The sequence below is a fragment of the Aythya fuligula genome, chromosome 1 (assembly GCF_009819795.1).
Source record: "Aythya fuligula isolate bAytFul2 chromosome 1, bAytFul2.pri, whole genome shotgun sequence".
NCBI lineage: Eukaryota > Metazoa > Chordata > Aves > Anseriformes > Anatidae > Aythya > Aythya fuligula.
Window position 1 is genome coordinate 165,185,563 of NC_045559.1, and position 24,709 is coordinate 165,210,271.

At 39.3% G+C, this 24,709-nt stretch overlaps 1 protein-coding gene across 1 annotated transcript in view; it reads left to right on the top strand.

The window, feature by feature from the left end:
* Positions 1-533: 533 nt before the first annotated feature.
* DACH1 (dachshund family transcription factor 1) overlaps positions 534-24,709 on the top strand; it is a 371,790-nt gene continuing 347,614 nt past the window's right edge. Inside the window, exon 1 of the mRNA XM_032208224.1 lies at positions 534-1,276. Within this exon, the coding sequence (XP_032064115.1) occupies positions 534-1,276 (743 nt within the window). The remainder of the gene's footprint in view (positions 1,277-24,709) is intronic.

The following is a 24,709-nucleotide window of genomic DNA, read 5'->3' on the forward strand; positions in this document are numbered from 1 at the left end:
CCGCACCGTGTGACAACAACAACTCGTCCAGAGAGCGAGCGAGCGGCGAGCGGCGGCGGCAGCCTGCACTTCCCAGCTCATTTTCTCTCTGTCATTCCCCTCTCAATCTTTGATCAATGTACTTGCCAGAGAGAACCGAAGTCCTTCAAACCTCCTCCTTTTCACCTTCGTCTTTAACGTGGTGCTAGAGCAAGGACCACAAAAAGAAACTGCCCTCCCCCCTCCCCTCGGCCCCAGCCCCGCCGCCCGGAGCGGACTTCTCCTCCTCCTCCTCCTCCTCCGTCCCCACTTGCGGGACACTTTGTGCGTTTCTCTCTCTCACTCTGCCCCCTGCTCTCTCGCTCGCCGCAGCACCTGATCCGGGGTTATTCCCCCTTTCTTCTCCCCCCTCCTCCCTTCTCCTCTCCTTTCCATTTTTTTTTTTTTTTTTAATTTTTTATTTTTTTTTTTTTTTTTAATTTTCCCCTTTCCCCTGCGTGTGTGTGTGGGAACTTTCCCCCCTCCCCCTGCCCCCCTCCGCCGTATATGTGACCATGGCCGTACCGGCTGCTTTGATCCCTCCGACCCAGCTGGTCCCCCCTCAGCCTCCGGTCTCAACTTCTGCCGCCTGCACCACCACCACCACCACCTCCTCCTCCTCGGCGGCGGCGGCGGCCACCTCCTCTCCGTCTCCGTCCATCGCTCCCCCGCCGGCCGCTTCGGGGACAAACCTATTCCGGCCGGAGCCCATCGCAGCGGCGGCGGCGGCGGCGGCCACAGTCACCTCCACCACCACCACCACCGGCGGCGGTAACGGCGGCGGCGGCGGCAGCCCCAGCCTGGGCACCGGCACCGGCAGCAGCACCGGCAGCAGCAGCGGCAGCAGCAGCAGCGGCAGCAGCAGCACCTCCGCTCCCAATGCCAGCGCGGCCAGCGCGGCCAGCAGCCTGCCCGGCAAGCCCGTGTACTCGACCCCGTCCCCGGTGGAGAACACCCCCCAGAATAACGAGTGCAAGATGGTGGATCTGAGGGGGGCCAAAGTGGCCTCCTTCACCGTGGAGGGTTGCGAGCTCATCTGCCTGCCCCAGGCTTTCGACCTCTTCCTGAAGCACTTGGTGGGGGGCTTGCACACGGTCTACACCAAGCTGAAGCGCCTGGAGATCACGCCCGTTGTCTGCAACGTGGAGCAGGTCCGCATCCTGCGGGGGCTGGGGGCCATCCAGCCCGGGGTCAACCGCTGCAAACTCATCTCCAGGAAGGATTTCGAGACCCTCTACAACGACTGCACCAACGCCAGGTAACCGCCGCAAGGCACACGCACACCCCGAAGCACCCCCCCTGTCCCATTATCCCCCCCCAGCCGCCGCCCCCGTCCCACCCCCACGCCGCCGCTCGCTGATGGGGGGGGGAGGGGGGCGTCCTGCGGCCCCATGCCGTCGCCCCCTCTTTTTTTCCCCCCATTCCCCTCTTGCCCTGGCACCCCACCGGCCTGCTCCGCACCCGGCCGCGCTGCTTCTTGGTGGGACGGGGAGAGCGGAGAAAAGGGTGTTTCTGCCCCCTTCCCTCCGCGCCGTGCAACTGTCGCCCTGTCATTGTCCCCTTCACCCCCCCATCCTCTGGTCCCCCCCCCCCCGGCGGGGCGGCCGGGGGCTGCGCAGCGCAGCGCGCAGTTTACGCGGGGGGCGAAGGGTGCGGGGCAGGGGGCGGCGGCAGCAGCAGCAGGGCCCCCCGAAGTGTTTTCTGACGCGCCCCCTCCTCAAGTTCAGCCCTTTAAAATGCACAGCCCTGGGAGAAGGCGGCCTGCAGGGCGCACGGGGGTGGGCGGGGAGCGGTCCTGGGTTTGGGGTCGGGTGTGTGTAGGGGGGGGGGCGATCTTGGGTTTCGCGTCAATCGTTGCCTTCCGGGGCACTTCCCGGGCGGAGAGCCCTATCCGGGGGGGGGGGGGGGAAGAAGGCCACTCGGCCATCCGCCGCTGTCACGCATCCCAAAGGGCACGTGCACTTTTGTATAGGGCGAGGGGGCAGTTGCCACATGGCGAGAGGGGAGGGAGAGGAGGGGAGAGGGCGGGAAGGCGGCGAGGAGGCGCTTTTATTTTTTTCTTTTTTTTTTGGTGGCCCCCCCCCCCCCCTCCCTCCGAGGGGGCTCGGGCCCCCCGGAGCAGGTGCGAGCAACGCCCGGCGCCTCGGAGCCGGCCGGGGATGGGGGGCGGCGGGGGGGAGCAGGAGGGTTTTTTTTTGGGGGGGGGGGATTTGGACAGGCTGAGTCGTGGCACCGCGCAGCGTGGGGGGGGGCCGCGCAGTTTACGCGCACGCCGCCGGGCTGCCCGGCCCTCGCACCCCGCGGGTCGGGGGGAGGAGGAGGAGGAGGAGGGAAGCCCCAAACTCGACAACGACCGGGGAGAAGGAGCTGGCGAAAGAGGAAATTCCTGCTGCGAGAGCTGCCTGCTTTGCAAGCGGGGGCTAAAGAGGGGGGCTGGTGTCTCGCCATCTGTAGGTTACAGGGTTTGGGGCGGCTCGATCAGGAAAAGGGGTCGCAGGAGTGTTGTGACCCGGAGAGCTGAGCCCCCTAGTTCGCCGGGAGCTGGGGGTGGCTCCGGTTTAGGGGTGCTGGGAACTTTACACAGCAGGGAGGGCTCTCCAGTGAGGAGGCTGAAGACAAAGTCTCCATGCTACTTTCAGTATGCGCAAACAGGCAGACCCGGCTCGTTTCGCTTTCTCATCGTCGGATTTCAAGGTGCAGCAACAGCCAGCACGTGGAGAATTAACCCCGTGTGATTCCGTGCTCATTCCCCTTACTAATGGCCGGGTGGGGCATTCCCTTCTTCCCCCCCCGACTGAGGGTAGCTGGGACTCCTTAGCATTGAGCCAGGCAGAGCAAAGCACTTATTCTGTTGCTAGACTAATGGCTCAAGTTTCTGTTTTTCGGGGCAGCAAGACAAAACAGCCTGGAGTAACTTCCAAGCTCTGACATAAGTGTAGCTGCATCGGTAACCCTGCCTTGTTTCATGTGGAAGCAGCATGGATCTTAAGAGATGTCTCTGTGTGGCATCTAACCTGTAACACCTCTGCAAGAGTTCAAGATTTGGTCCTTAAAACAAAGTGACACCAGTTCTAGTTTGCAATGCTCATATCATGCGAGATGTAATTTCAACACATAAAATTAAAAAATAGATCAACTTTTTTTTTTTTTTTTTTTTTTGGAGGGGGGGCAGGGTGGAATACAGGGACACGAATTCCTGGACTTGGCAGGGTTATGAAAGGGTTTGGCAGCCTGGTTGTAACACGGGTTGATCATGTCAACAGTACAAAATCGGCTGTGTTTCAACTGTTTCTGAGGTCTGCTGTGTTATCATCCAGCACAGTAGAAATTACAGCAGTGGGTTCAGAAGTGGATAGTAGGGTTTGACCCTTAAAAAGCGTAATTGTAGTAGACGTATTTATGCATCCATTAAGCAAATAACTTAATGGAAAGGATTTACAATAGGTATGCAAAATGTATTATTACAGTATAGACAAATAAAGCAAAGTGGGTCAGTGAGTTTTGGTCAAAATGGATGATACCATTGGAACATAAAACTGTATTTACTTTCAGGGTTTCCCCTCCAACACATTTCATTCTGATTCTTTCCTCACAATTTAATTATTTTTAATTATATCTGACTGTACAGTACTTATGTAGGATATTTTTGTCTACTTGGTTTAGTGATTTACGTGACCTTTCCAGACTCTCAGTTACTGTGTACTTTATCTGGGTGATGTCTGTTTGTATCCTGGGTGGACACTTGCTGTTGAGATGGGAGCTGTAAGAGCCAACTCCATCCTAGCGGCTAAATTGTTATAGTCATCAGATTCAAAAATTTCGAACCAGCAACTTATCACTGTTATATTTGTCTCATAATCAGCTGATGCACTTGAATACACTAATCCCTTTTTGGAAAGCTTCATCAAGGTTAATACGTTATTTAATCAAAAAAGGCATCCAAATAAAGCCATTACTTTGTTGTTCTTTAAATGGATTGAATCTTTAGTTGCCAGTTGCTGTGGAAATAATTTGTAATAACTTATTTCGAGATAGAAAAGTTTTAGATGTGTTTCACCAAAATGATGCATTTTAACCGTGATATTGCTATTTAAAAAAATCAATAAAACAAAAATCAATAAAACACCAAGGGATTTTCTATTGAATGCTTAATGTGGAGGTCTGTAAAGTGAATTGGTTTCTGTGTTTATTTGTGATACTACTAATAATAACATGATACTAAAGGACCTTTTTCTAAATTAGGCTTCTGTATCAGTTCACTGGAAAAATAGTCTTCCGTTATGGAAGATGACTTTTCTTTTCTGGTCATACTGACCTTTGCTTTTATTTTCTCCATAAAAAAAGCATTGGTCACCAAACAGAAATCCAGGAAATAGCAAACTGTGCATTTAGCCTACATTATGATTAAACAGTTTGACATTAATGGGATGCTAGAAAGCCATATGCCAAACAAATAGGAGAAATGTAAAGGAAAAACATGAAAAATATTTAAAGCTATTAGACCCCAATCGAGTCAGGTTTCTTGAATGTGTACGTGAAACAGAGTAGTGAACTGTTCGCTGGATGTCACCTGCATAGGATTAATGACCTGGAAGCTATTGATCCCAGATTGTTCTGGTCTCTTGTGTTTCGAGTACTTGTTGTGGAATTTTTCCATGCTGGTCCCTTCCTGGAGTTTTCCCATAGACTTAGACTGGCTTTGGATCATGCCCATTAAAAACTAAAAGCATGCTTTCTTCTGACCTCCCTCCTGTGGCCAGGATATGTTAATCTTTGCTGACATTTGAAGATGATTTGAATGAGTTCATTGACATTCATACTTAAAACAGAGAATTATTTGCACTGTTTGAAAGCTGTTTACAAATTTTGGAGAACAACCCAATTGACTTTGAGTGCAGAGGGGAAAGATGCTGGACATAAAACAGTTCTCTCCAAAGCTTGGTTTACACTGACTGCAGTTACACAGTCTCTCTTTGCTAGATTCTGCTTCTCTCAAATTATGTGGACCTGGCATGTGCTTGTTTACTGAATACTGCACACTTGCATAGTTTTTCTCCTGTTTGTATTAATTAAAGGAGTATCTCACCCAGATAGGCTAGTACAGATCATAGATGTTTTAAACAGGTCAGCAAGTGCAGCTGCAAATAATTTCATATATATACTATCTGTGGTTTATATTGATGACCTCCCTTGCCGCAGATTAGTAAAATATAATCAGCAGAAATATGGTAGGTTTTACAAGCAAAGAAGTCTTCTGGAAGGCCAGAGGATAAATTGTAGTAACCATAAAGAAGGAGTAAAAGCTTTAGAGGTGGCTCATTCAGGCTTAAAAACCCCTAAAAGACTTCAGCCGCTTGCAATAACAGAACTTTAATACCCATCTCATGGCATTTATTTATTGGTAAATATTATAAATTAGAAGCTGAGATCTTTGGAGCATAATTACTACAACAGAACAGACTATTTATCCCTTTAATCTGATACTTAGTTGCTGGCAGTAGCCCAGTATCTGATACTTGAGGAAGGGAACATTTCTCCCCAGTGAATGTTCGCAGTCCGTTGTGCAACGCTGCGTGTGCTGTTCGTGTGCAGGGCTGGGAAAGGCTGGTGGTGATGGGCACAGATAAATTTCTTCCTGGTTGATTCACTTTTTTTTTTAATTTTTTTTTTTTTGTGAAGTATTCAATTTGATTAACTCCTCCTTTGTCTTACAGCTATTGATAGTTTTTGTTTTTGTTTTTAAGAAATCTCATATAGAAGTTTATATAGAAGTGCATGTTTTTTTTTTTTGTCAATTTTGCATCAGCATTACTTAAGAGAATGGACTATATGAAAGCACAGTGAAATATACTTGCCAGCAAATAAATAGGTTTTCTATTTCCACAATCTCTCTCCACCTCTGCCTGAATGCTAAGTTCACATTTAGGCCTGTGCTCCCTTTTTGGGGTGAGGCTCTTCAGCCTGTCCGGGGCGCTTGTTTTCACTCTCCTGATGTCTGCTGAAAACGTTACCAGTGCAACTTACGATGCTTGTTTGTTGAACTCGCCGAGCCTTCCCTTGCGCTCAGCACCAGCCCTCGCCGGCGGCAGGGGCGCGGACGGGCGCACCCGCGGAAAATGCCCCCTGTTGGCAGCACCCGCACCCGCAGCCGGCCTCTGGAGCTGCTGCTTCTCAACAATTGATCAGCACGGCCCGAAGTAATGTCATTTACTCCTTGCGTGCCTAAGATTCTTCAATCTGGAGTGTATTCTGAATGCCTGTTGCAAATGGTAATGCTTGTTTGACTGCCTTTTAGGATTTCTTCTGTTTTCTCCTGCTGCTAGATTATTCCGTGCGACTGGTTTTGCCCATCACTGTGATTCATCATCTGAAGTGAATTGCATGTGAAGCACACAATTCTCATACACTATATTGAATTTGAATATTTTCCTTTTGGACTACATCATAGATATATTAGATTATTACTGCAGTCTCTGCTGGCCTGGTACAGGTAAATCTCTTTCAGCCTGTCTAGTATCACCACTTCGTGAAAGAGCTTTACGAGTTGAGCTGTAAAAATGCATCTCTGGCTACAGGATAGTACAGTGAGTGAGTAGTCAGAAACTACTGACTTTTCTCAAAATTGTATGAGCCAGCAAACCAAGGGTCCAAAACAACTGCAACGTCTGTTTTTAAGAAACAGGACTAGATTTAGATCCCCTTTGTTCTTTTGTAAGTTAAATATGTTTTGTTTTAAAAACAACATTTGGGGCATCTGCTTTGCATTATAAGTTAATGTCGTTCGTTATTTTAAAATAGTTATTAACCTTTTGCAAATTATGTACTGCACATGAACAGTAATTTTTTCAATAATCTTTAAATGTGCATACTGTAACAGCACCATAATGTGGACTGACATAATATGAAATGACAGTAAATTTTTAGTTGCTTAAATATGTATTTAAATGGTAGAGTTGAAGAGTCATCTGCAAAAAGCTATTACGATCCAGAGAGTTAATTCATATATAGATAATTTCTCCAGTGTGCATTAAGGAAGAATTTTTATTTTTTCCATTATCACTTAAATTATTTTCAAATATCCTGAAGCATAAACCAAAATCTTCATATTTAAAATCAAGGTATGTCTGTGACTTGAAGTAATAAAATCCAGTTTGCTTCAAGAAATAACTTTACCCCTAACTCACTATGTTCTGCTTATTTATCTGCTACAGTGCTCAGCTGGGGACATCTTGTAAGAACTGCTGATGTTTCATTTCTTAAGCAGTGCAGAATATTGAAGGGTAATCTATTAAATATGGATTTTTTTCATTAACTGTGAATACTATGATACCATGTTTTAAAACATTACTTTTTTTTTTTTTTTTTTTTTTTTTTTAATGGGACAAAAAGAAAAAGAGTAGTAGTGTGTTTTCCGCAGCATAAAGTGCAAAAATGCTGTCACTGAATTTCATGAGAGTAAGGATCAGTTTTGAGCATACAGTTAAGTCCCTATTTCAAATTTTTTACTCTAAACCACAGATAGTGATGAGCTGCAAAACTACACTGGGGAAGGATAACTTTGTAAATATTGTATACTTATATTCTCTTCTGTGACTTTCCTCTGGTCTCTTCGGATTAAAAGGACTCTGAATGGCAGTTCAGGATACACTTACCAAAACTAATGAAAGTGCCTGTAAGTGTTGTGATTGAGGAAATGGGTCACAAACTGTATTTCAATTCACATTGCTTTAAATGATGTTTTGTGATATTTAAGGTCAACATCTTTCTGCAGCAGGTGTGTGAATACATACAATACCATTTGCAGAACCAAATGGAAAGATACTGTAAATCGTGTGTATCTGAGCAATTCATTAGGAACAAAATAGAAACTTTATAAAACAGTCACAAATTGTTTTTTAATATTCTTAATATTTATGATTTTGATTTAATAAAGCTGGCTAAAGTTTTTATTGTTACCCATGTGAGCAATACCTACATAACTTTCTGTTCATTTTTCCTTTTAAGGGTACCCTGTTGATTACAAAACTAATTTACGGTAGATATTTTCATTGCATCCTGTGTAATTTGCATCTTCCTTATGAAGAAGAAAATTATTTAAGTATGAAAAAAGAAATATATGTTGTTGTTACAAATATCAGAGTGAGATTTCGTGTCTTTTGAAAGTCTAAAATTATCTATAGTTCAGAAACAGATGTAATGAAAATTTCCTGGTTCACCATGTCACATTAGCTAGATCTCCTTTTACGTTAAGATAAGAGCATGTTATAATCAAAAAAATTTATGTATCCTTAGACTTTATAGAATTATTCTCTAAAGCAGCCAAACGCCTAAATTCTTCTATGTTCCTTTTGATCTAAAATAAGCTTGGATTCAAGCTAGGCTTTCAAACTAGTTTTCTTATTCACTTATTTAGTTACCATGATTTTAGGTAATACTAAAAATATTGAGAAAAATATCTTAACTATTAGACGTATTTTTATTTTTCAATGTATTACTTAAAATGTATTACTAACTGAGGGCCGTACATAGGTATGCAAATACACTACCTTGCTGACAACTTAAAATAGTAGTGATACATAGTGGAGTTGAATGGGGCTGGGGAGAAAGGGGAAGGAAGGAGTAAGTGGGGCTGTTGCAAAAATTTGAGCGTAATTGACAGGCACATGTTTATCGCATTACAACATCACAATTCAAGTTCATAACTGAATAATGTTCATGTTAGAGCATTTGTTAATAATGTTGTACTGAGAACATGTAATAGGCATTTTAGATGTGGCCAAAAAAGCTGTTGTTCAGAACATGTCTCAGAATATGCTTGTATATACAAATTGTTGTATGTTAGAAATTATTTTTAAAATCTTTTACTTCTGGGAAATGCTTTGATTTTTCATCTTACATAAAATAATTGTAAGGGATCAAAAAGAAATTAGCAGTGAAAAGTAAACTATAAAGGGAACAGGCAATATATATTTGATTAGTATTTAATTACATCTTTTGTAACCTTGATTTCATTTTGTTCTCATACTTACTTAGGTGTATTTTTTTAATAGTGGAACTAGATCATGATTTTTACGTACAGGTCAAAAAATTACAGGTCTCAGATTATTGGTACTGTATTTTAAAGAGATGTATTAGCAATGGATTACATTTATATCTGATAAACCTAGGCAGGGTTTATTAATAGTTTTAGTGTTCTTTGAAAGACATTACTAAATATCTATATTTTTTAATTATACTTTTTTTTTTTCTCAAATGTAGTCAAAATATAAACTTAATGTTTATTATATGTATATGTTTATACTAGTGTTATCTGTCTTTATGAAGTACACAATGTTTCCAGTCTCCTGGTCTGCTGTAAAAAAAACTTTTTGTATTGGAGGTCACCTGTAGTACTTATCTATTTACGTTAGAAGAAAAATGCTGTGGTTTTAAAACATATACCTACCTCTAAGAATGTGGATAGTCCTGTTGCTTTCAATGGACTACATATATATTTTAAAGCAAGCAAATGTTAATATACTTGGAAGTTTTTCTGTGAAAGAATCAATTCATATATTTGGTAGAAAGCTCTCTTACTATATACTGTCTTACATTTGCACAGATGGTTTGAAAGCATTAAAAATGCTTTAGAGTTAGTGGCCTATAAATTACACTTGTTGCATAGAATAGTAAAATGGAGATTCATTTTGCATTTTTAAACATTTTTTATGAGTATTGCATTCTTTTGTATTACATAATTTTAGGAAATTAGAGTGATGGTATGAATGAGTATCAGAATTTGTATCAGTATAAGTATCAGAACCATGGCTTTATAACCCCTGCTGGGATTTTTTATATTCATTTTTGTAGAACAGAAAAAGCCTATCTCATTTTAAGGGGATGGGCACTTAGAGATGTGTGCCCATGGCTGTCACTTTTAATGTTTTAGTTCTTATAGTCACTGATAGTTTAGTGGGAAGGAAATTAAACCATTTTCCAATTGCTTTCGATTTCCTTAAATTTCTGCTTAAAACAACAGCAAAAAGATGGGGTGGGTGAGTACAAATGGAATTAAGCATATAGTAGACTGATACAAATGAAAAGTCATGTGTTCTCACTCCCTTTATCTATCTATCTATATATCTATCTATCTCTTGTTAGAACACTTGCTACAGTTCAGATTATATGTAGGACTTTATTTTTGCTGATGATATGTAGGACTTTATTATTTCTATGCACCTATGCATCACTCAAGACTGATGGACTAGTTCTCTCCTCCCCTCGACCTTGCCCTTGCCCTCTCTCTCCCTCTCCCCTCCTCCTTCCTTTCCTTCTCCCTTCTCCTTTTCCCAACATAGCTTTGATTAGGTCTGATTAAAATAAAAACACAGAATATTAATAAATAATTTTTCTTATACTATCATCTATTATAGGTGGTTTATGATTCTACTGATTCTCTTCAAAATTACATTGATACTAATATATGATGTTAAAAACAAAGATAGTAGTAGAAATTGAAATTCCTATTACAATAATTGACAATTTAAAGTCTAGCTATGTAAAAAGAACATTTTTGAGAAACTATGAGGAAAATGTGTTAGAGTAATTTAACACCACATATCTGTTTCAGGAGCATGTATCAAATTGTTATTTAAAGGAGTCATAACATTTCCTATACGGGTCATTGGTGAGGTGTTTAGTAGAGATGTTTGGCTATAGCCACAGCTGTTGGATTGGCTTGATGCCACCTAAAGGTCCAACAGGTGGGATGTGGCTGAGAATTAATAACTTTTCACAGATTTTTCCTTTCAGAAAAATGCTACAATTCCTGTAACATTGTCTCAGTGGAGTGGAGGAAAGGGTGGAATTTGTCTTCGGTAGAAGCCCAGCTCCATACTATGTAGATCTCAGATTTAAACGTGATGGGAGAGCCATTTGCTTAAAGACCCTGAATTTCTTGTCTGCTACCCTTCCTCTTGCATCTATAGTTAAAAGTTCCCCCAGTATCTGTCCCTGTGGGGGAGGTTCCTTTAGAAGTCAGACTGTCTGTGCGCTGAGGTGGGGCAGTCCTTTGTGTCTACTGTACTTTGGTGCGTGTGTGAATTTAGAAGATGTGGAGCTGACTGAGAAACCCTTTTATATAGGCTGGGGAAGTCTTAATAGAGCTGGAAGGACCATAGTCCCTTACAGGGTGATTTGTGTTGCTCAGCTGCATGGTCAAAATCAACCCAATATCATTCTGGCCTTATTGCAGAGATACTCTAGTACACATTGCATGGGACAAAATATTAAACACGGTGATCTGAGGTTGTTATGAAGGAGTGGAATCTCCCTAGCATTTAGTTCTGCTGCTGAGGCTTTGCTGTTGTTGGTCTGCCAAGTATACGTTTCATCTTTCCCAGTGACCCCTTAGGTGATCTTGTCTTGTGGCATCTTATTTTACATATTTTATTAGTGAAATTAGAATAATACAGTTATATCATGAGAGGTAATAAAATAATCATTATGAAATGCTTTGTGAAACATCCATGTATTCACAAATATTCCAAAGTATGACTACATGTGTAAAACATTTAGACATTGAAGAAGAAAGATGTTGTCAGTTAAAACTACTGGCACAATTATGCGATAAGGTTGCCTGTTCTTTTCCTTGGTGTGCCAGTTGCTGAAAGAAAGATATTTATTTTTAGAGATGAAAAAAGCAAGCATTTTCATCAGCTTAAATGAAAAGAAACAACTAGTTATAAATATTGTTTTGTGGAATCTTGTTTCACCCATGCAAGTGTTTTTCTTTATGGAAGGTGTGCTGTAATTGGGTTGGATATATCTTTCCAGCTCAACTAATCGTTTCCTTTCACAGTACCAGAATGCATGCAGATTTGAACTTGTAGCCAGGAAAAAGTGCTGCCATGCTTCAAATTGCCAAACGACCTCAAGGGACAGAAACTTGACCTGGTTTTATGAAACCATAGAATTACATTTATACAAGTTACCCCATGGGAAAGAAATGAACTGATCCCAATTCATTTCTAAATACTGGGGCCTTATGGGTCACATTTGAATTCCTCCCTACACCCACTTTTCTACTAATTTTTTCTAAGGACATTTTTAGAAACTTACTTTACATTAGGTATGGGTCATGTGCCGAATATTTAACAATTCAGTGTTCTAATTCTTTAAAATGTCTAATAGTTTCTCAATATAATTAAGCTGCAAAAAGTTTGAATTATAGACTTTGTTCAATGTGGGCTAATTCCTCAAACAATGAGTTCTCCTCTGGCTTTAGTAACTTAAGCTTTATTTTCCTGCATGTGAATTGCAAACAAAGTCCCAGTGGCTATAGTCAGTATGTGTTGTATGGTCTATAGATAAGAGATTGACTCTGCAGCTGGATGATTGAGCTGCTCATCAGGGACTTGGGACAAGGTAGCTGAAGGTTCAAAAAGGCTTACCCAATGCCTTTTTACAGAAAATTTTTACAGAAAATACAGATTTACAAGAAGAAAACTTCCTCCAAACTGCCCCTTGGTCAAAATGACCCTCAGTCAAATTAAACATTTCAGATATGAAAAATCTGTGTTCAGGCCTCCTCTGTGAATCAATCAAGGTAACAAGTAGGTGTTACCATGGTCTTTCAGTACTTTGGTATGAGCTAGAACTCTAGATACTCTAAGCTGGGTGAGTGCTTATCCCACTCTGTGAGCTGATATAGTGCTTAAGGTGTCTGAGGGTATCTGCCAGTGTAGCACCAGTTTTGAGTACACAGATTGAGCTGAAACAGTGAGCCCCTAAGGACAGGGAAAGGATCCTTAATACTTCTGAATATGTATGTTTGAACTATATGCTTATACGGTTACATCAACATTAGAATTAGCTTGCATTTTGATTTATTTAACAAACTGAGTGCTCTGTTCAGCTAAAGTTTGCCTCGGCAATTACTATCCCATAGTGGCTCTACAGACCTTCCAGGCCCCACTTCCACATTCTCATGGAAACTATTTCCTATTCTCAGGGAATCTTCTCCATCCTTGAAAGGCACTTTCAGTGCTGAAATTGGCATTAATTGCCTGCATAAGTCTACCTATTTCTAGTGAATGAGTAACAGATTTGGATACTATTCATCTAGTATAGATTTTTTTTTTTTCTTATATAACATCTTAACACTTTAGATCGACTAAACAGTTCAGCTGATGATCCCTAACTCTATACGTTCTATCTTTCAATGTAGATATGGCAAAATAGTCTTTTGTTTGGAAATACTGCTCCCACTTTCACCTAATCCTGAGTTTTTAGTCATTTCTGGCTTTAGCGAAAAGGATCAGAAGAGGAGAAATGGGAATAGGAGTGTATTACATCAAGTAAGATGATATTTGTTTACTAGATTTGTTTGCTTTTCCCACTGGTGAATTTTCCAGAACAATTTGTATTAAGCTATTCATTACTTTGCTGGTCTGGGTATCCAGGCTGTTTCATGAGGCATCATATGACTGTTATTCACATCTTTTGCTTCACTTGACTGGTGGAGTGAAGGGCAGGTCTTCTAAATGGTAATTACTTATTACTGTTATGTATTTATTATAAATGTGTACATAATGTCCTTTTCTAATTCACCTCAAAGAAGTGCTCATATTGATCCATAAGCTCTTTTTTATTATTATTATTTTTATTTTTTTCTGAAGTCAGCCTTTTGCTTTCAGTGATTCAGTTTTTGTTGATGTCATCAACAGGTTTGACTATCAGCAGCTTAATGCTGATATCTGGAGCAGGTAGAGGGGGATTTTTTTTTTTTTCCTAAGACATAGAGATGGTAATATTTCTAAATGATTTTTAATAGAAGATAGGGGTTCAGTTGCATTCTGAAGGTTGGGTATTTTTCTTCAGTACTTATCTTGGCTATTCCTTTGTAGTTCTGTTGTTCATAAGCTATGTAAAAGTTACATTAATTATACTGTATCTAAAATAAATTTAGATCAGACTAGGCTAAGGATTTTGACTTACAAATAAAGTTTTTCATCTGCATTAAAGGCTTTCTGATTTCCATGGTAAATAAGGGAAATCTTTAAGATCAACTATAGTAGCAATGAATGCTTCACTGTGATTGAAATGTTTATCTTAACTTTTCTTTGCATCTAAACACGAGAGAAAAAAATAATTTGTTATCTGTTGAATCATAAAACAACAACTCAAAATGAAGCAAAAAAAAACCAAACAGATCTGTGGATTCTGAAATCCAAACAATCCCTTTCTCCTTCCTCTCCATCTTCTCCTCACACAGCAATCTTGATTTTGAAGAAACTGAAGATAAAATGTACAGTTCTTCATGGAAGTTCCGTTTTATTAGGCATTGTGAAAACTGAAATACAGAGGATTCTTGGCCTAGAAAGCAGAGTTGCTAACCCCAACAGTAGCAGTAGGGAAAAGGTCCCTGAGGCTATAGGGCAAGGAACATGCTGAGGGGTAACAAAGTGAAAAGACAAAAGTAAAAGGTTGTTTGACAGCATATTAAAGCAAATTTGCCCATTGTTACTATTACACAGCCTTATAAATCCACATGTGTATGATCAAATTTTCATTTGGATTACAAATGTTTCTTTTCTCTTTGCTCAGTGAGACTGTGTTTAGAGTAGTGTCTGGGAAAGCAAGCAAGAAGAAATGTGTTTTGCTTTGGTGTTTGATGTGGGACTGAGATTGTTGCAGCAGAGATGCTCATTTGCAATTAGGTATTTGTGTTTTTATTATATACCTGAAAGAACGGATTACCTCCATCTCCTTTTATCACCTCTTTTCTATGGTAGATAAAAGAAGTAGAGAGAAAGATAGGTAGATAAAAAGTTACTACAAGAACACGACTGAGTTTTGCTGATCATTTCTCCACTGAACACTAGCATGCAAATACTAGGCATCGATTGTGCCTCAGCATAGCCTCAGCAAAGAAATAGTTTGTGAGACATATTTGTTTGAGAAATACAGTCATATTTGGGAGTTCTCACTTGTGTCTTGTATATTTCTGAGTTTACTTGAGGAATATAGCAGAAATTACCATGCTTCTTTGTATGTTTACTTATCACATGCACAGCAAGGAATGTAGTTACTATGAAATTGGGTTGTTCATAAAAGTCTTAATCCTGCAAGCAGGAAGAAAACTTTGGTTTCTGTGAGGAGTCCTGTTGACTATAGCATCTCAGTTAGACAATTTAGATAAAATTATGCATGTCCTAAAACATTGTCAGTATTGGAACCCACATGGCATACCTAGCAGATTTTTCATATGCAGGAGGAGTTTCATAAATACCAGCGACCAAGTGTGGGAGTGATCAAAGAGCATTGTTTATAATCAAAATGTAAGTTACGGGTTTATAAAACAACTTGTGGATGCTTGGATGCATGTGAAATTTACTGACATGAATAATCTCACTGATTTAAATGAGAGCATTCAGGTGACTAAAACAAGTCAAACATGGGAATGTTTAGAAGATCGTGACCTTCAAAATGAACAATCATCTTTCAAAGTATTCAAAGGATAGTTATTATAACTTAAACTCAAGAGTTTCTGTTTGAATGTTGAAATAGCTAAGAACACATCTAGGCAATGCACCTGCAAAATCATAATACATTTTAATGACACTGAACAACAGTTCCCCAACTTCCTTGTACTCTTTTTTGGGGGGGGAGGGGGAGAGTGGGGGAAGGGGAAGGAAGGAGGGTGAGAGAGGGACGATGACAGCGAGGCTGTTTGTTTTTCACGAAAGTTGTTTGTGATTTCAGGTACTCATGGGAAATCTCTTGATCAGATTCACATCTGTTCCTGTCAAAGTGGGTGCTAAGATACCGGTCACCCAGCAACCATGTCCAAGAGGGAATTGGGCCGATAATAACTTCAAAAAGGAATGACAGATGCTAGATTAGGATGAAAGACAAAACGCATGAAAAATGAGCTTGTTAGAATAAAAAAAATTGTTCAAGCACCTTCATGCAAATTAAATGAATATTGAACATTTGCATGCAGTAATTTCTAGTTTTTCTGTTGACTGAGAAGAAATAAAGATGGTACATATAAAATCATAAATGTATTTTTTTTTCCACCAATTAACATACAAAGCAGTATCTTTCTTCTAAAAATGAGATTAGCCACCTGGGTGCTTGGCTGTATCCCGCATATGTCACAACATTTTTGTAATGAGTGTGTTTCTGTTGAAGGAACACCTTATCTAATTCTTTGTAGCAAAACAAACAAGGAAGCAACCTTATATTAATTTTAAAGTACTTTAGGTTAATGTGGTCCTATTTCTTTCTGCTCTGGTTTTCAGAGCTGTATTATTTCCTGCTGTCCTTGAATTCAATCGGTTTAATGTGCATTAATAAAAGATCACATAAGATGAGTTCAGACTAAACGCTAAGGTTTCCTATTGACTGGTCAAACAATACGTTTTTAAGACACAGTGTCAGAGTGACATGTTTTTTTTATTTTACCATGCCTATGTATTAAGATAATTTAAATAATCTAATAATTTTATTATTGAAACATTCACATAACAATCAGAATTTGGAAAAGAATGATATAATGTTCCAATTGAGAAAGAATTCTGTGTCTTGGTTTAGCAATGTCTAATGTGGTCACGTACAGAAATTGATTTTCTTCAGAAATTAATTAATTTTTCATATCGCCCTAAGCTGCAGTTAAAAAGAGTGCATACTTGTCTGTTTTTTCCAGAAATATTGCCTAATCATATTAATACCATTGCCCCAAGGATGAAAAGATAATTGTACAAATGCATTTGGAAATATGTATCACTGAGTATTTATGATTAAATTATGCAAATGACCCAGCTCTCATCCTTTCCAGACCCAGATTGTCTAATTAGGATTGATATGCTGAATAGATGTTCCAGAATTTGAATACAAGCATGTCCAAAGAGCAGAAAATTGGAAATGACAAGGCTGAAATGCTAAGAAAAGTGTCTTTCCCTTTTATACTTTACTAATGTGGTGTTAGCAGTTGCGGTTTTTTCCTTTGGCTATATTGTGTGACTCATATGTCCTACAAGAAATAAGTCAGGAGAGAAAAATCAACTTTCATAAATAGCATTACTTTGTTCAGGACTTATTTTTCTGTAAAAATCTGCTAGTCATTCCTCTCCACTTGAAAGCTTTGTATTCTTGATGTTAAAATAATGATGTATTCCACCCAAATTACTTCTTCATTTGGAGCAACTATTGTTTGTTTTGTTTTTTTTTTTTTGTTTTTTTTACTTTTCTCCAGCTGCTGGTGCTAGATATTTAACTTGTAAGCATCTCATATATTCAGATGAGATTTATGCACCTAACATTTTTAGGGTCTGTTGGTGGTTTTTGTTTTTGTTTTTGTTTTTGTTTGGTTCTTATTTACTTGAATTCACAACCCCTTCATGTAATAACTTTTTTTTTTTTTTTTTTTTTTTAAGAAGAGAACTGATGTTTCTTAAGGCTAATTTATGGGCCTTCTGAGTTAGAATAATAGCTATCCAGAAGTCTACAGTGTTTAAGTCCTTCTTCTTCAGTGAGCTGTTTGCTCATTTATTGCTCTTATGAAGCTGGGAGAAAAGTCTGGTGAGTAGGAAGGAGGAAAGGAGGAGTACTGAACTGTCAGTACTTCAGCCATTGTTAGCAGCGGGAGTCACTCCGTCTGAACTCTGCTGGCTCCTGCTTCCCATCTGCAGGATGATGGATTGCTATGTTTAATACATTTCAGCTTTTGTCTGTCATAGTGTGGATAGACAGCACTATCAATGATTTCAACACTGATTAGAGCACTGGTTTTAGCCATTGCTATTGGCCAGGCACCTCCCAGGAATGTTTGATGTAGTAAGTCATTGGCACCCTTGCTATGCAAATGAATAGCTCAGCTAACTATAGACTGGTTTCAAACACCTACAAAAGGCTGCTGGGAATTACTAAACCCACATAGCCACTCTAAGTTGAGACAAGCCTGAGAACGCTTTGGTACCAAATGTAACTACTCACCCAGAGTAGTCCCCAGCCCAGAGATAAACGGCTTGTGCTTTTAATAGCCCCAGCACAGGCTCTGTTTGCAGCACTGCGTTCCAGGGGGTGTGATGTCAGCAGCGCTCTGCCCATCTGCACTTAAGTGTTTCGCTACTGGTGATATGGTAGAAGTGCAAGGGTTGCATTGAAGCAATAAGATATGACATGACATGTGTCGTACAAGGATTTGCTCAGCCGTAGGTGCTTTGTGATTCACAAGTCCACGGGCTGAATGATTTCAACCACCAGAGAAGTCGCTGTATACCAGCACAACATATGCCCTGGAGTATCTAATAATAATTATAAAAATGGTGCAGTGGACACAGAAATTGAAAAAAAATCATATTATAGGCATCATTTCAGAGAAGGGGGTAATACATACATTATTTTCATCATTTGCATATTCATTTTGCACTCAGAATAAATTATTATTACAGTCTGATGTGTGAAACTTAGTATTGTATTGGAAACAAATAATTATGCTTTCTAGAGCATATAACACAAGCTTTCAAAGATGCTTGACCCAGTTTTCTTGATTTGGACCACTGCCTGCCATGACAGGCCATGCTGAGGATAACTTTCACTTCATTTTGAACTGTGGGAGGAAGGGAAGTTAAATCGAGAGATACTAATCATCCTTGATTTATCTTTGTTAGTAGAGATTTTAATGTACAGAACTGGAATAATAAGGATGAGCAACTAATAAAAAATAGTAATAAATAAATGTAAATAAATATATAGTAATGTAAATGTAAATAAATAAATAGTAATAAAATAAATGTGGAGAAAAAGCCAGTTATAAATGTGTTTTGGTTATTCCTACTCACTTTATATTCATTCTGTGATTCTATCAATTTTTACAATTCTGTAATTTGGCTGTGGCATTATTTGCTTTTTAAAAATTTCTTCACCTTTGGTTCAACTTCCATGGTTCTTCTTACAGGCAATGATTTGTAATTTCTCAGATGTGCTTGCAGGAAATCTAAGCTCGACAGCATAGTCATGGATGCCATTTTTATTCCTTTTTAAGATGATCCAGGCAGTGGCAATGCTCACAGGGAGGAGTGTTCATGCTAATTAAAAGCTTGAGTTTACCTTTCAAAAAATGTTGGCAATTTGCCTGGGAGAAAATTCTGTCTTCAGTCACCATTTTTAATCTACTTGGCTGTTTGGAGTTATCTTCACTTTAAGTGTTTTAAAAGTTGCCTGGATGTTTAGGTAGGTTCCTTGACATCATTCCTAAGTGCTTATATGCCATATACGATGATCGGAGGATCTAAGGGGTGTGCAGAAAGGAGTATCAGTAATAAGGAGGGCACAATCTTGACATTACAGCTGCCAGCTTTTCTTGATTTAGGCTCCTTTCGTTAGCAATGGCTACACAGTGGTGAAACAGAAAGTTAAGGAGTACTTTACAAATGAAATAAAAGTAAAAAATCATGATTCTTAACTTATTAAAACTTTCTTGATCTTTTTCCTCTGTTAAAGTAAAGGACATTTGGCTAGAAGTACTGAAAGGAGCTGTTCTTCTGGTGACACAAGCAGAGATCAATAGCTGGAGTATTCATATGTGCCCAGTGAGGAAATAATGGTAAATAGAAAATTAATGAAAAACAAGTATGGAATAAATACATATATTAGTAGGTGATGTATTAATAAATATATCCTATAAATATGATAGGTAAAGGAATCAGATAAAATACTTTTTACTCAGATAAACAATCTCTGTTGTTTATTGTCTTTCTGTAGAAGTAAGGCTGTGCTTTTACAGCCTTGTTTGATAGCGGTGCTGGTTTGGAGAATTTTGCCCCTCTTCTGCTTCTTACAGGCACACAGTCACATTCCTGTACAGCTATGCTATTACAACTGTGTGACCATTTTCTGCACACGGTCAAGTCTAGGTTAAAAGTGCTCACCACTTACACCTTCTCCCCCACTTTTTGCACTATTGTTTTTATTAACCCTGATCTTTTGGGGAAGACAGTTCACCATATGCTTTCATCAGCAGTTGTGCTGTTTTAGCTGAACGGGCAACAGTGACAGAAATGAGTAATGGTGGGAGAGAGGGAACTATGCCTTCATGTTTATGCATGATAGTCCTGCATGCCATGAAATTGTCCTGCATCCTAACTACAGCATCATGAGCCTAGCCCTGGAAATTAACTACTGATTGCACAACAGTTTTAACACTATATTTAAAAGGAGAAAACAGGAGTGGGATCAGCGCTAATGAAGGGAGATGTAAAATCTTTAAAAGAAAAATGCATGAATGCAGTGAAAGCCATGTTCCTTTCTCTTGGAAATCTGCTTTACTAAGTCTTGGCACATTGGTCTGCTGTTTACTGTAGATCAAATGTGGTCAGTCTCTGGGGTACAGCATGATTTTGGCCTTTGGATGCCACATTTTGATTGCTTGAAAAGATAGGGCTTGGGTGTGCACCATCTTCCATGCCCTGGTTATCTGGCTTGTACACAGAGCGGAAGCCCAGTTGTTCCAATACATCTCCTGGTCTGTGGCAAGCAGTGCCAAGAGAAGGAACCCTGCAATTCAGGCAAAACCAGAGAAGATTCTGATGATTGAGTGAGGTGGAGAGAAAACCCCAAAATGTTCTGTTTTTTTTTTTTTGACTGTCATCACTCACACACCTCTTGTGTTCTTTGGGGATTTTTTTTTCTTCTCTACCTCCATCATAGTGGAGTATACATTAATATAGAGAACATTGCCTGTAGCAGTGCAGGCACTGACAGCATCGCTCAGACCTCTGGGCTCTGATATGGTACCAAACTACTGACAACTATGTTAATTGCAAGCACTACTTTGCAGAAGCACTGCCCAGTGATAATGGTGAGGGAAGTATTCATCTACCTGTAAGAAGACCTAGACAACCTGTACATGTCTCACAAGCTATCTAGACTACATAAGTGTGAACTTCTGTAAGAACATTCCTATTCTATTATTGCTTAGAACACGGTTCTTTAGAGCAGAAAGTCTGTTGTTTTTGTTTTAAACACTCGTTGATTTCTTCGGCAGTTTTTTGCAGACATGCTGGAAAAAGTCTGAAGCTACCAAATCCTCGTCTACACAGGACCAGTGGGAAACTTCAAATTTCCCTGGGTAGGCATGATTTTAGCAAAACTTCCTCTGCTTAGAATAGTCTGACTTCACTGTAAAGTGGGCTCCACTGTGCTAATCCTTTTGGAATGCAGCAATTATCACCTACCATATAGGTGTTAAGTGCTGAATTTCAAAGGGATTATCACTTTCCTCCTTTAGTGGCTAAGTAAGAAGAGAAAAGTTGTTAGTACTTCTAAAGGGGAGGAAAGAAGAAAAAAGAAATCTCTCCTGTTTTCTTTCTGTGGTGTCCTTCAATCTGGCAAAAGATAAGCAAGCTGGGTTTTGCTACAGCTAGTTACTTTGGGTTTGATCTTTAAGATTTTTAACGGCATTTGTTTCCCATCCCCCTGAAGTACCATCATTTTTGAAAAGAGGTAAATACAACAGCCGTTCAGAATGAAAACTGGAAGTTCTGTAGGTGGACAAAATTATATAGGAAAACCAAAGTTCTTTATATCTTTATAGTATGTTTTCGTCAGCAATCGGGAGGCTTTCATCAAGTTAAGTACATAATAGTACTTTACATCTTCAACAATTTGTAGTTTTTCCAGTCTAAAAATGTAATTGATGGTTTTATTGATGTTGCAGACAGAGCAGTAGAAATTATCCTGACTATTTTTATTCATATTCTCTTTGCAAGTACATTTTATTCAACTGACACAGAAGTATTTTGTTCTTTCACTAGCACTATCTACAATACAGATAATATTAATTTCACGTGGTTGTTGGATAAGGTGGGATCAGTGTCCTTGAATTCTTGTGTTGTGGGTATTTTTTTTTTCTTTTAATTCCTAAGAATCTCTTCTATGGCTACTTTTGTAAGCGTTTGCTTCTGTAAATTTTCAATGAAAAGTTGTCTGTGAACATAATGGACAATGCAAGATGACAGTTGTGAATTGTCTATTTCTGTTTGTTTGTTTGTTTTAGAATTGGGGTTCCCCAGGTTAGTCTGCTCAATCATTGTCAAAAGCTTAGGGATATATAAAAGCCAAAACCAGCAGTAGGCATGCCTCTGTCCGTATCTCCTTTGTCGTGTACACTGATTCACTCCTCAGTGCTGGCACCTAGGCATGTTTTTTCTGAGTTCCACTTTCTTCTTTATCTCATGGCATTCAAATGTTCAAATGGCTTTGCTGCCATTATGGGTTCATGCAGCATAGGTAATTTTTTCTTCTGAAGTGTATTCAGATTTTTTTTTTCTCTCTTATGAGTGTGAAAAAAAGCTCGGGAGGTGGGGGGGGGGGAAGGGGGGAGGAAAGGGGGAGGGGAAAAGGAGGGTAAAACCATTGCATAGGGATGAATGTGTGCACTTAAGTGTATCGCTGAGGTATACTCTTAATACAAAAGCCAGAGGATTAGTTGCCCGGCACAATCAGTATCTCTGAGCCTTTCCCTGTTCAGACTACTTTTCTTTAGAAATAAGTTAGAGTTGACAGCTAAGTCTCCAGAATTTGGTAGTTTGCTGATGTGAACTAATGGGGAGAACATTTAGAGAGAAGGCATTCACATCTGTAGAAGAATTTAAGATGTTGTAAGGGATAGAAGTTGTTACTAGTGGAGTTTTGTAGGCGGAGTGGACTGCCTTGTTAAGTCTTCTTCTGTGAGGTTTCAAAATAAACAAAAGGGGCTACTAGAGAAGAAAATAGCATTTGGAACTGGATGCTGAATAGGAGTTCATATTGGGGAAGGGATGTAGAGTATCAGATTGTAAGACTGGCTTCTAGTCTCTTTTATGTACACTATCACTTTATTGGGATGAAGTGATAACTTCTCTCAGAAATGTTTGGTCTAGAGCTGGCTTTCTTGGAGCTAAGAATTTTCAAAATTTAGTGCCGGTAAATGGGTTAAAAGACATTGCAGTTTCTTCACGTTCAAATAACAGAAGACCATGAATTGCAGAAATAAGTTGCATCACGCTGTTTAGCTACCGTTTTTCCTGTGATTGCCTCAGAACATAAAAATTCAACATAAATGTTGAAAATTTTCTTCTATTAAATAAATAGCATACATAGTGCTCAAAATACAAGACACTATACTAGTATTTCTTGGTGTTGGTAGGATTAGTTCCTATTATAAAAATGTGTAAGATACATGCAATCCATTTTATGAAGAGAAGACAAAAAATTGCATTTTAGTTCCAAAGCTGACAATGTTTTCTTAGGAATAACCATCTTCTCATTAACTGTAAAACAATTTGGTGGAAGAACATATTCTGCTAAACTTAGGAAGTTGTAAAAATGAGTATTCTTAATTTTTAATGAATTTCTGAAATATTAATTCATTTAGTCAATTTTTGATGGTAGTAATATTTTGTAGACTTTATGGGGTATTTTGAAACATAAGAGCTTAACTGCTTAACTTTCTGTATCAAGATAATGATATATACCACCAAATGACCACTGTGAAGACAAGGTACTTTGCGTTGTTGGAAGTGATGTTCGTTCAAGTCTAATGTGCGTGCAAAGAGCTCAGTACTTATGTAGATAAGTGGCTCAATGCCAAGAGTCACGGAATCATAAAGGTTGGAAAAGAATCATCATAAAACACATGCTTATTTCAGGAAGTCAGGAGCACACTGCCATTACAGGGTATCTGATTATTTGTCCTGTGAATCTGGCATTTTCCATAATTTGATTTCATCATAATTTGCATAAATCTTGTATTAAAACTCCTGGATTTAAAAATTTAAAATAAAATAAAATAAAAGGGTCTTTTTAAAGTAGCACCTTTTTGCCGTTTGTTTTGCTGCCTCTTTTGTGTAATGATCCCAATTGCAAAGAACTACAGCTCCTTCTTTGTCAGCAGGATTTATGATAATGTCTTGCCATTTTTTTAAGTTATGTAACACACACTGCTCCTCCTTTGTTGTATGGTGAAATTTAGTAGGTTGTTTTAATAGTTTGATTGATTTTTTTTTTCCTTTGGCATTTGTCTACAATGAAATCTAGTGTCTGAAATTTACTAGGAGGAGCAGTCAAGAGGAGTGTCTTTTGTTTGAATTTCTGAAGGTGTCAGGAGGTTTAGGAATATTTGTGATAAGTCTTTTGTTTTGTGAAGGCTAGAAGTGGGTATGCAATGCTGTGTGAAAAGTGTTGAGCGTTGCTCTTTTAAAATCTTTTAAAATCATCAGCACATTTCTTAACAGGAGCAACTGCTGGTCTTTCATATGTTGCTGAATATTCAGCGGCACTTAGTGGTTCCTTTTTATTGTTGTTGAAAAAGTAATAATGTTTTAAAGACTGCTACACTGGACACCTAGAATAAAGATTGCTTTGATTATTGTTATACAGTGAAATTGGAGGCAATGCCAAGATGGCCACAGAATTAAGTGAGACCAGATTTTACCCTACTGTTTGGAACAGCTAGTTTCTTTACAAAGACACCATTTTTAACCATTAACCATTTTCTAAAGCACTCAGCACTCGTTGTACAGTGAAAATTTTGAGAGTAAAGGAATTAGCAGATAGAATCTTTACTTTTTGACATTTTTAACTGAAGTGCTAAAGTTTAATTTTTCATAACTCTTCGGGTTAGACAGGAAAGAGTCCACCAAAAATGGATGAAAAATTCAGGTTC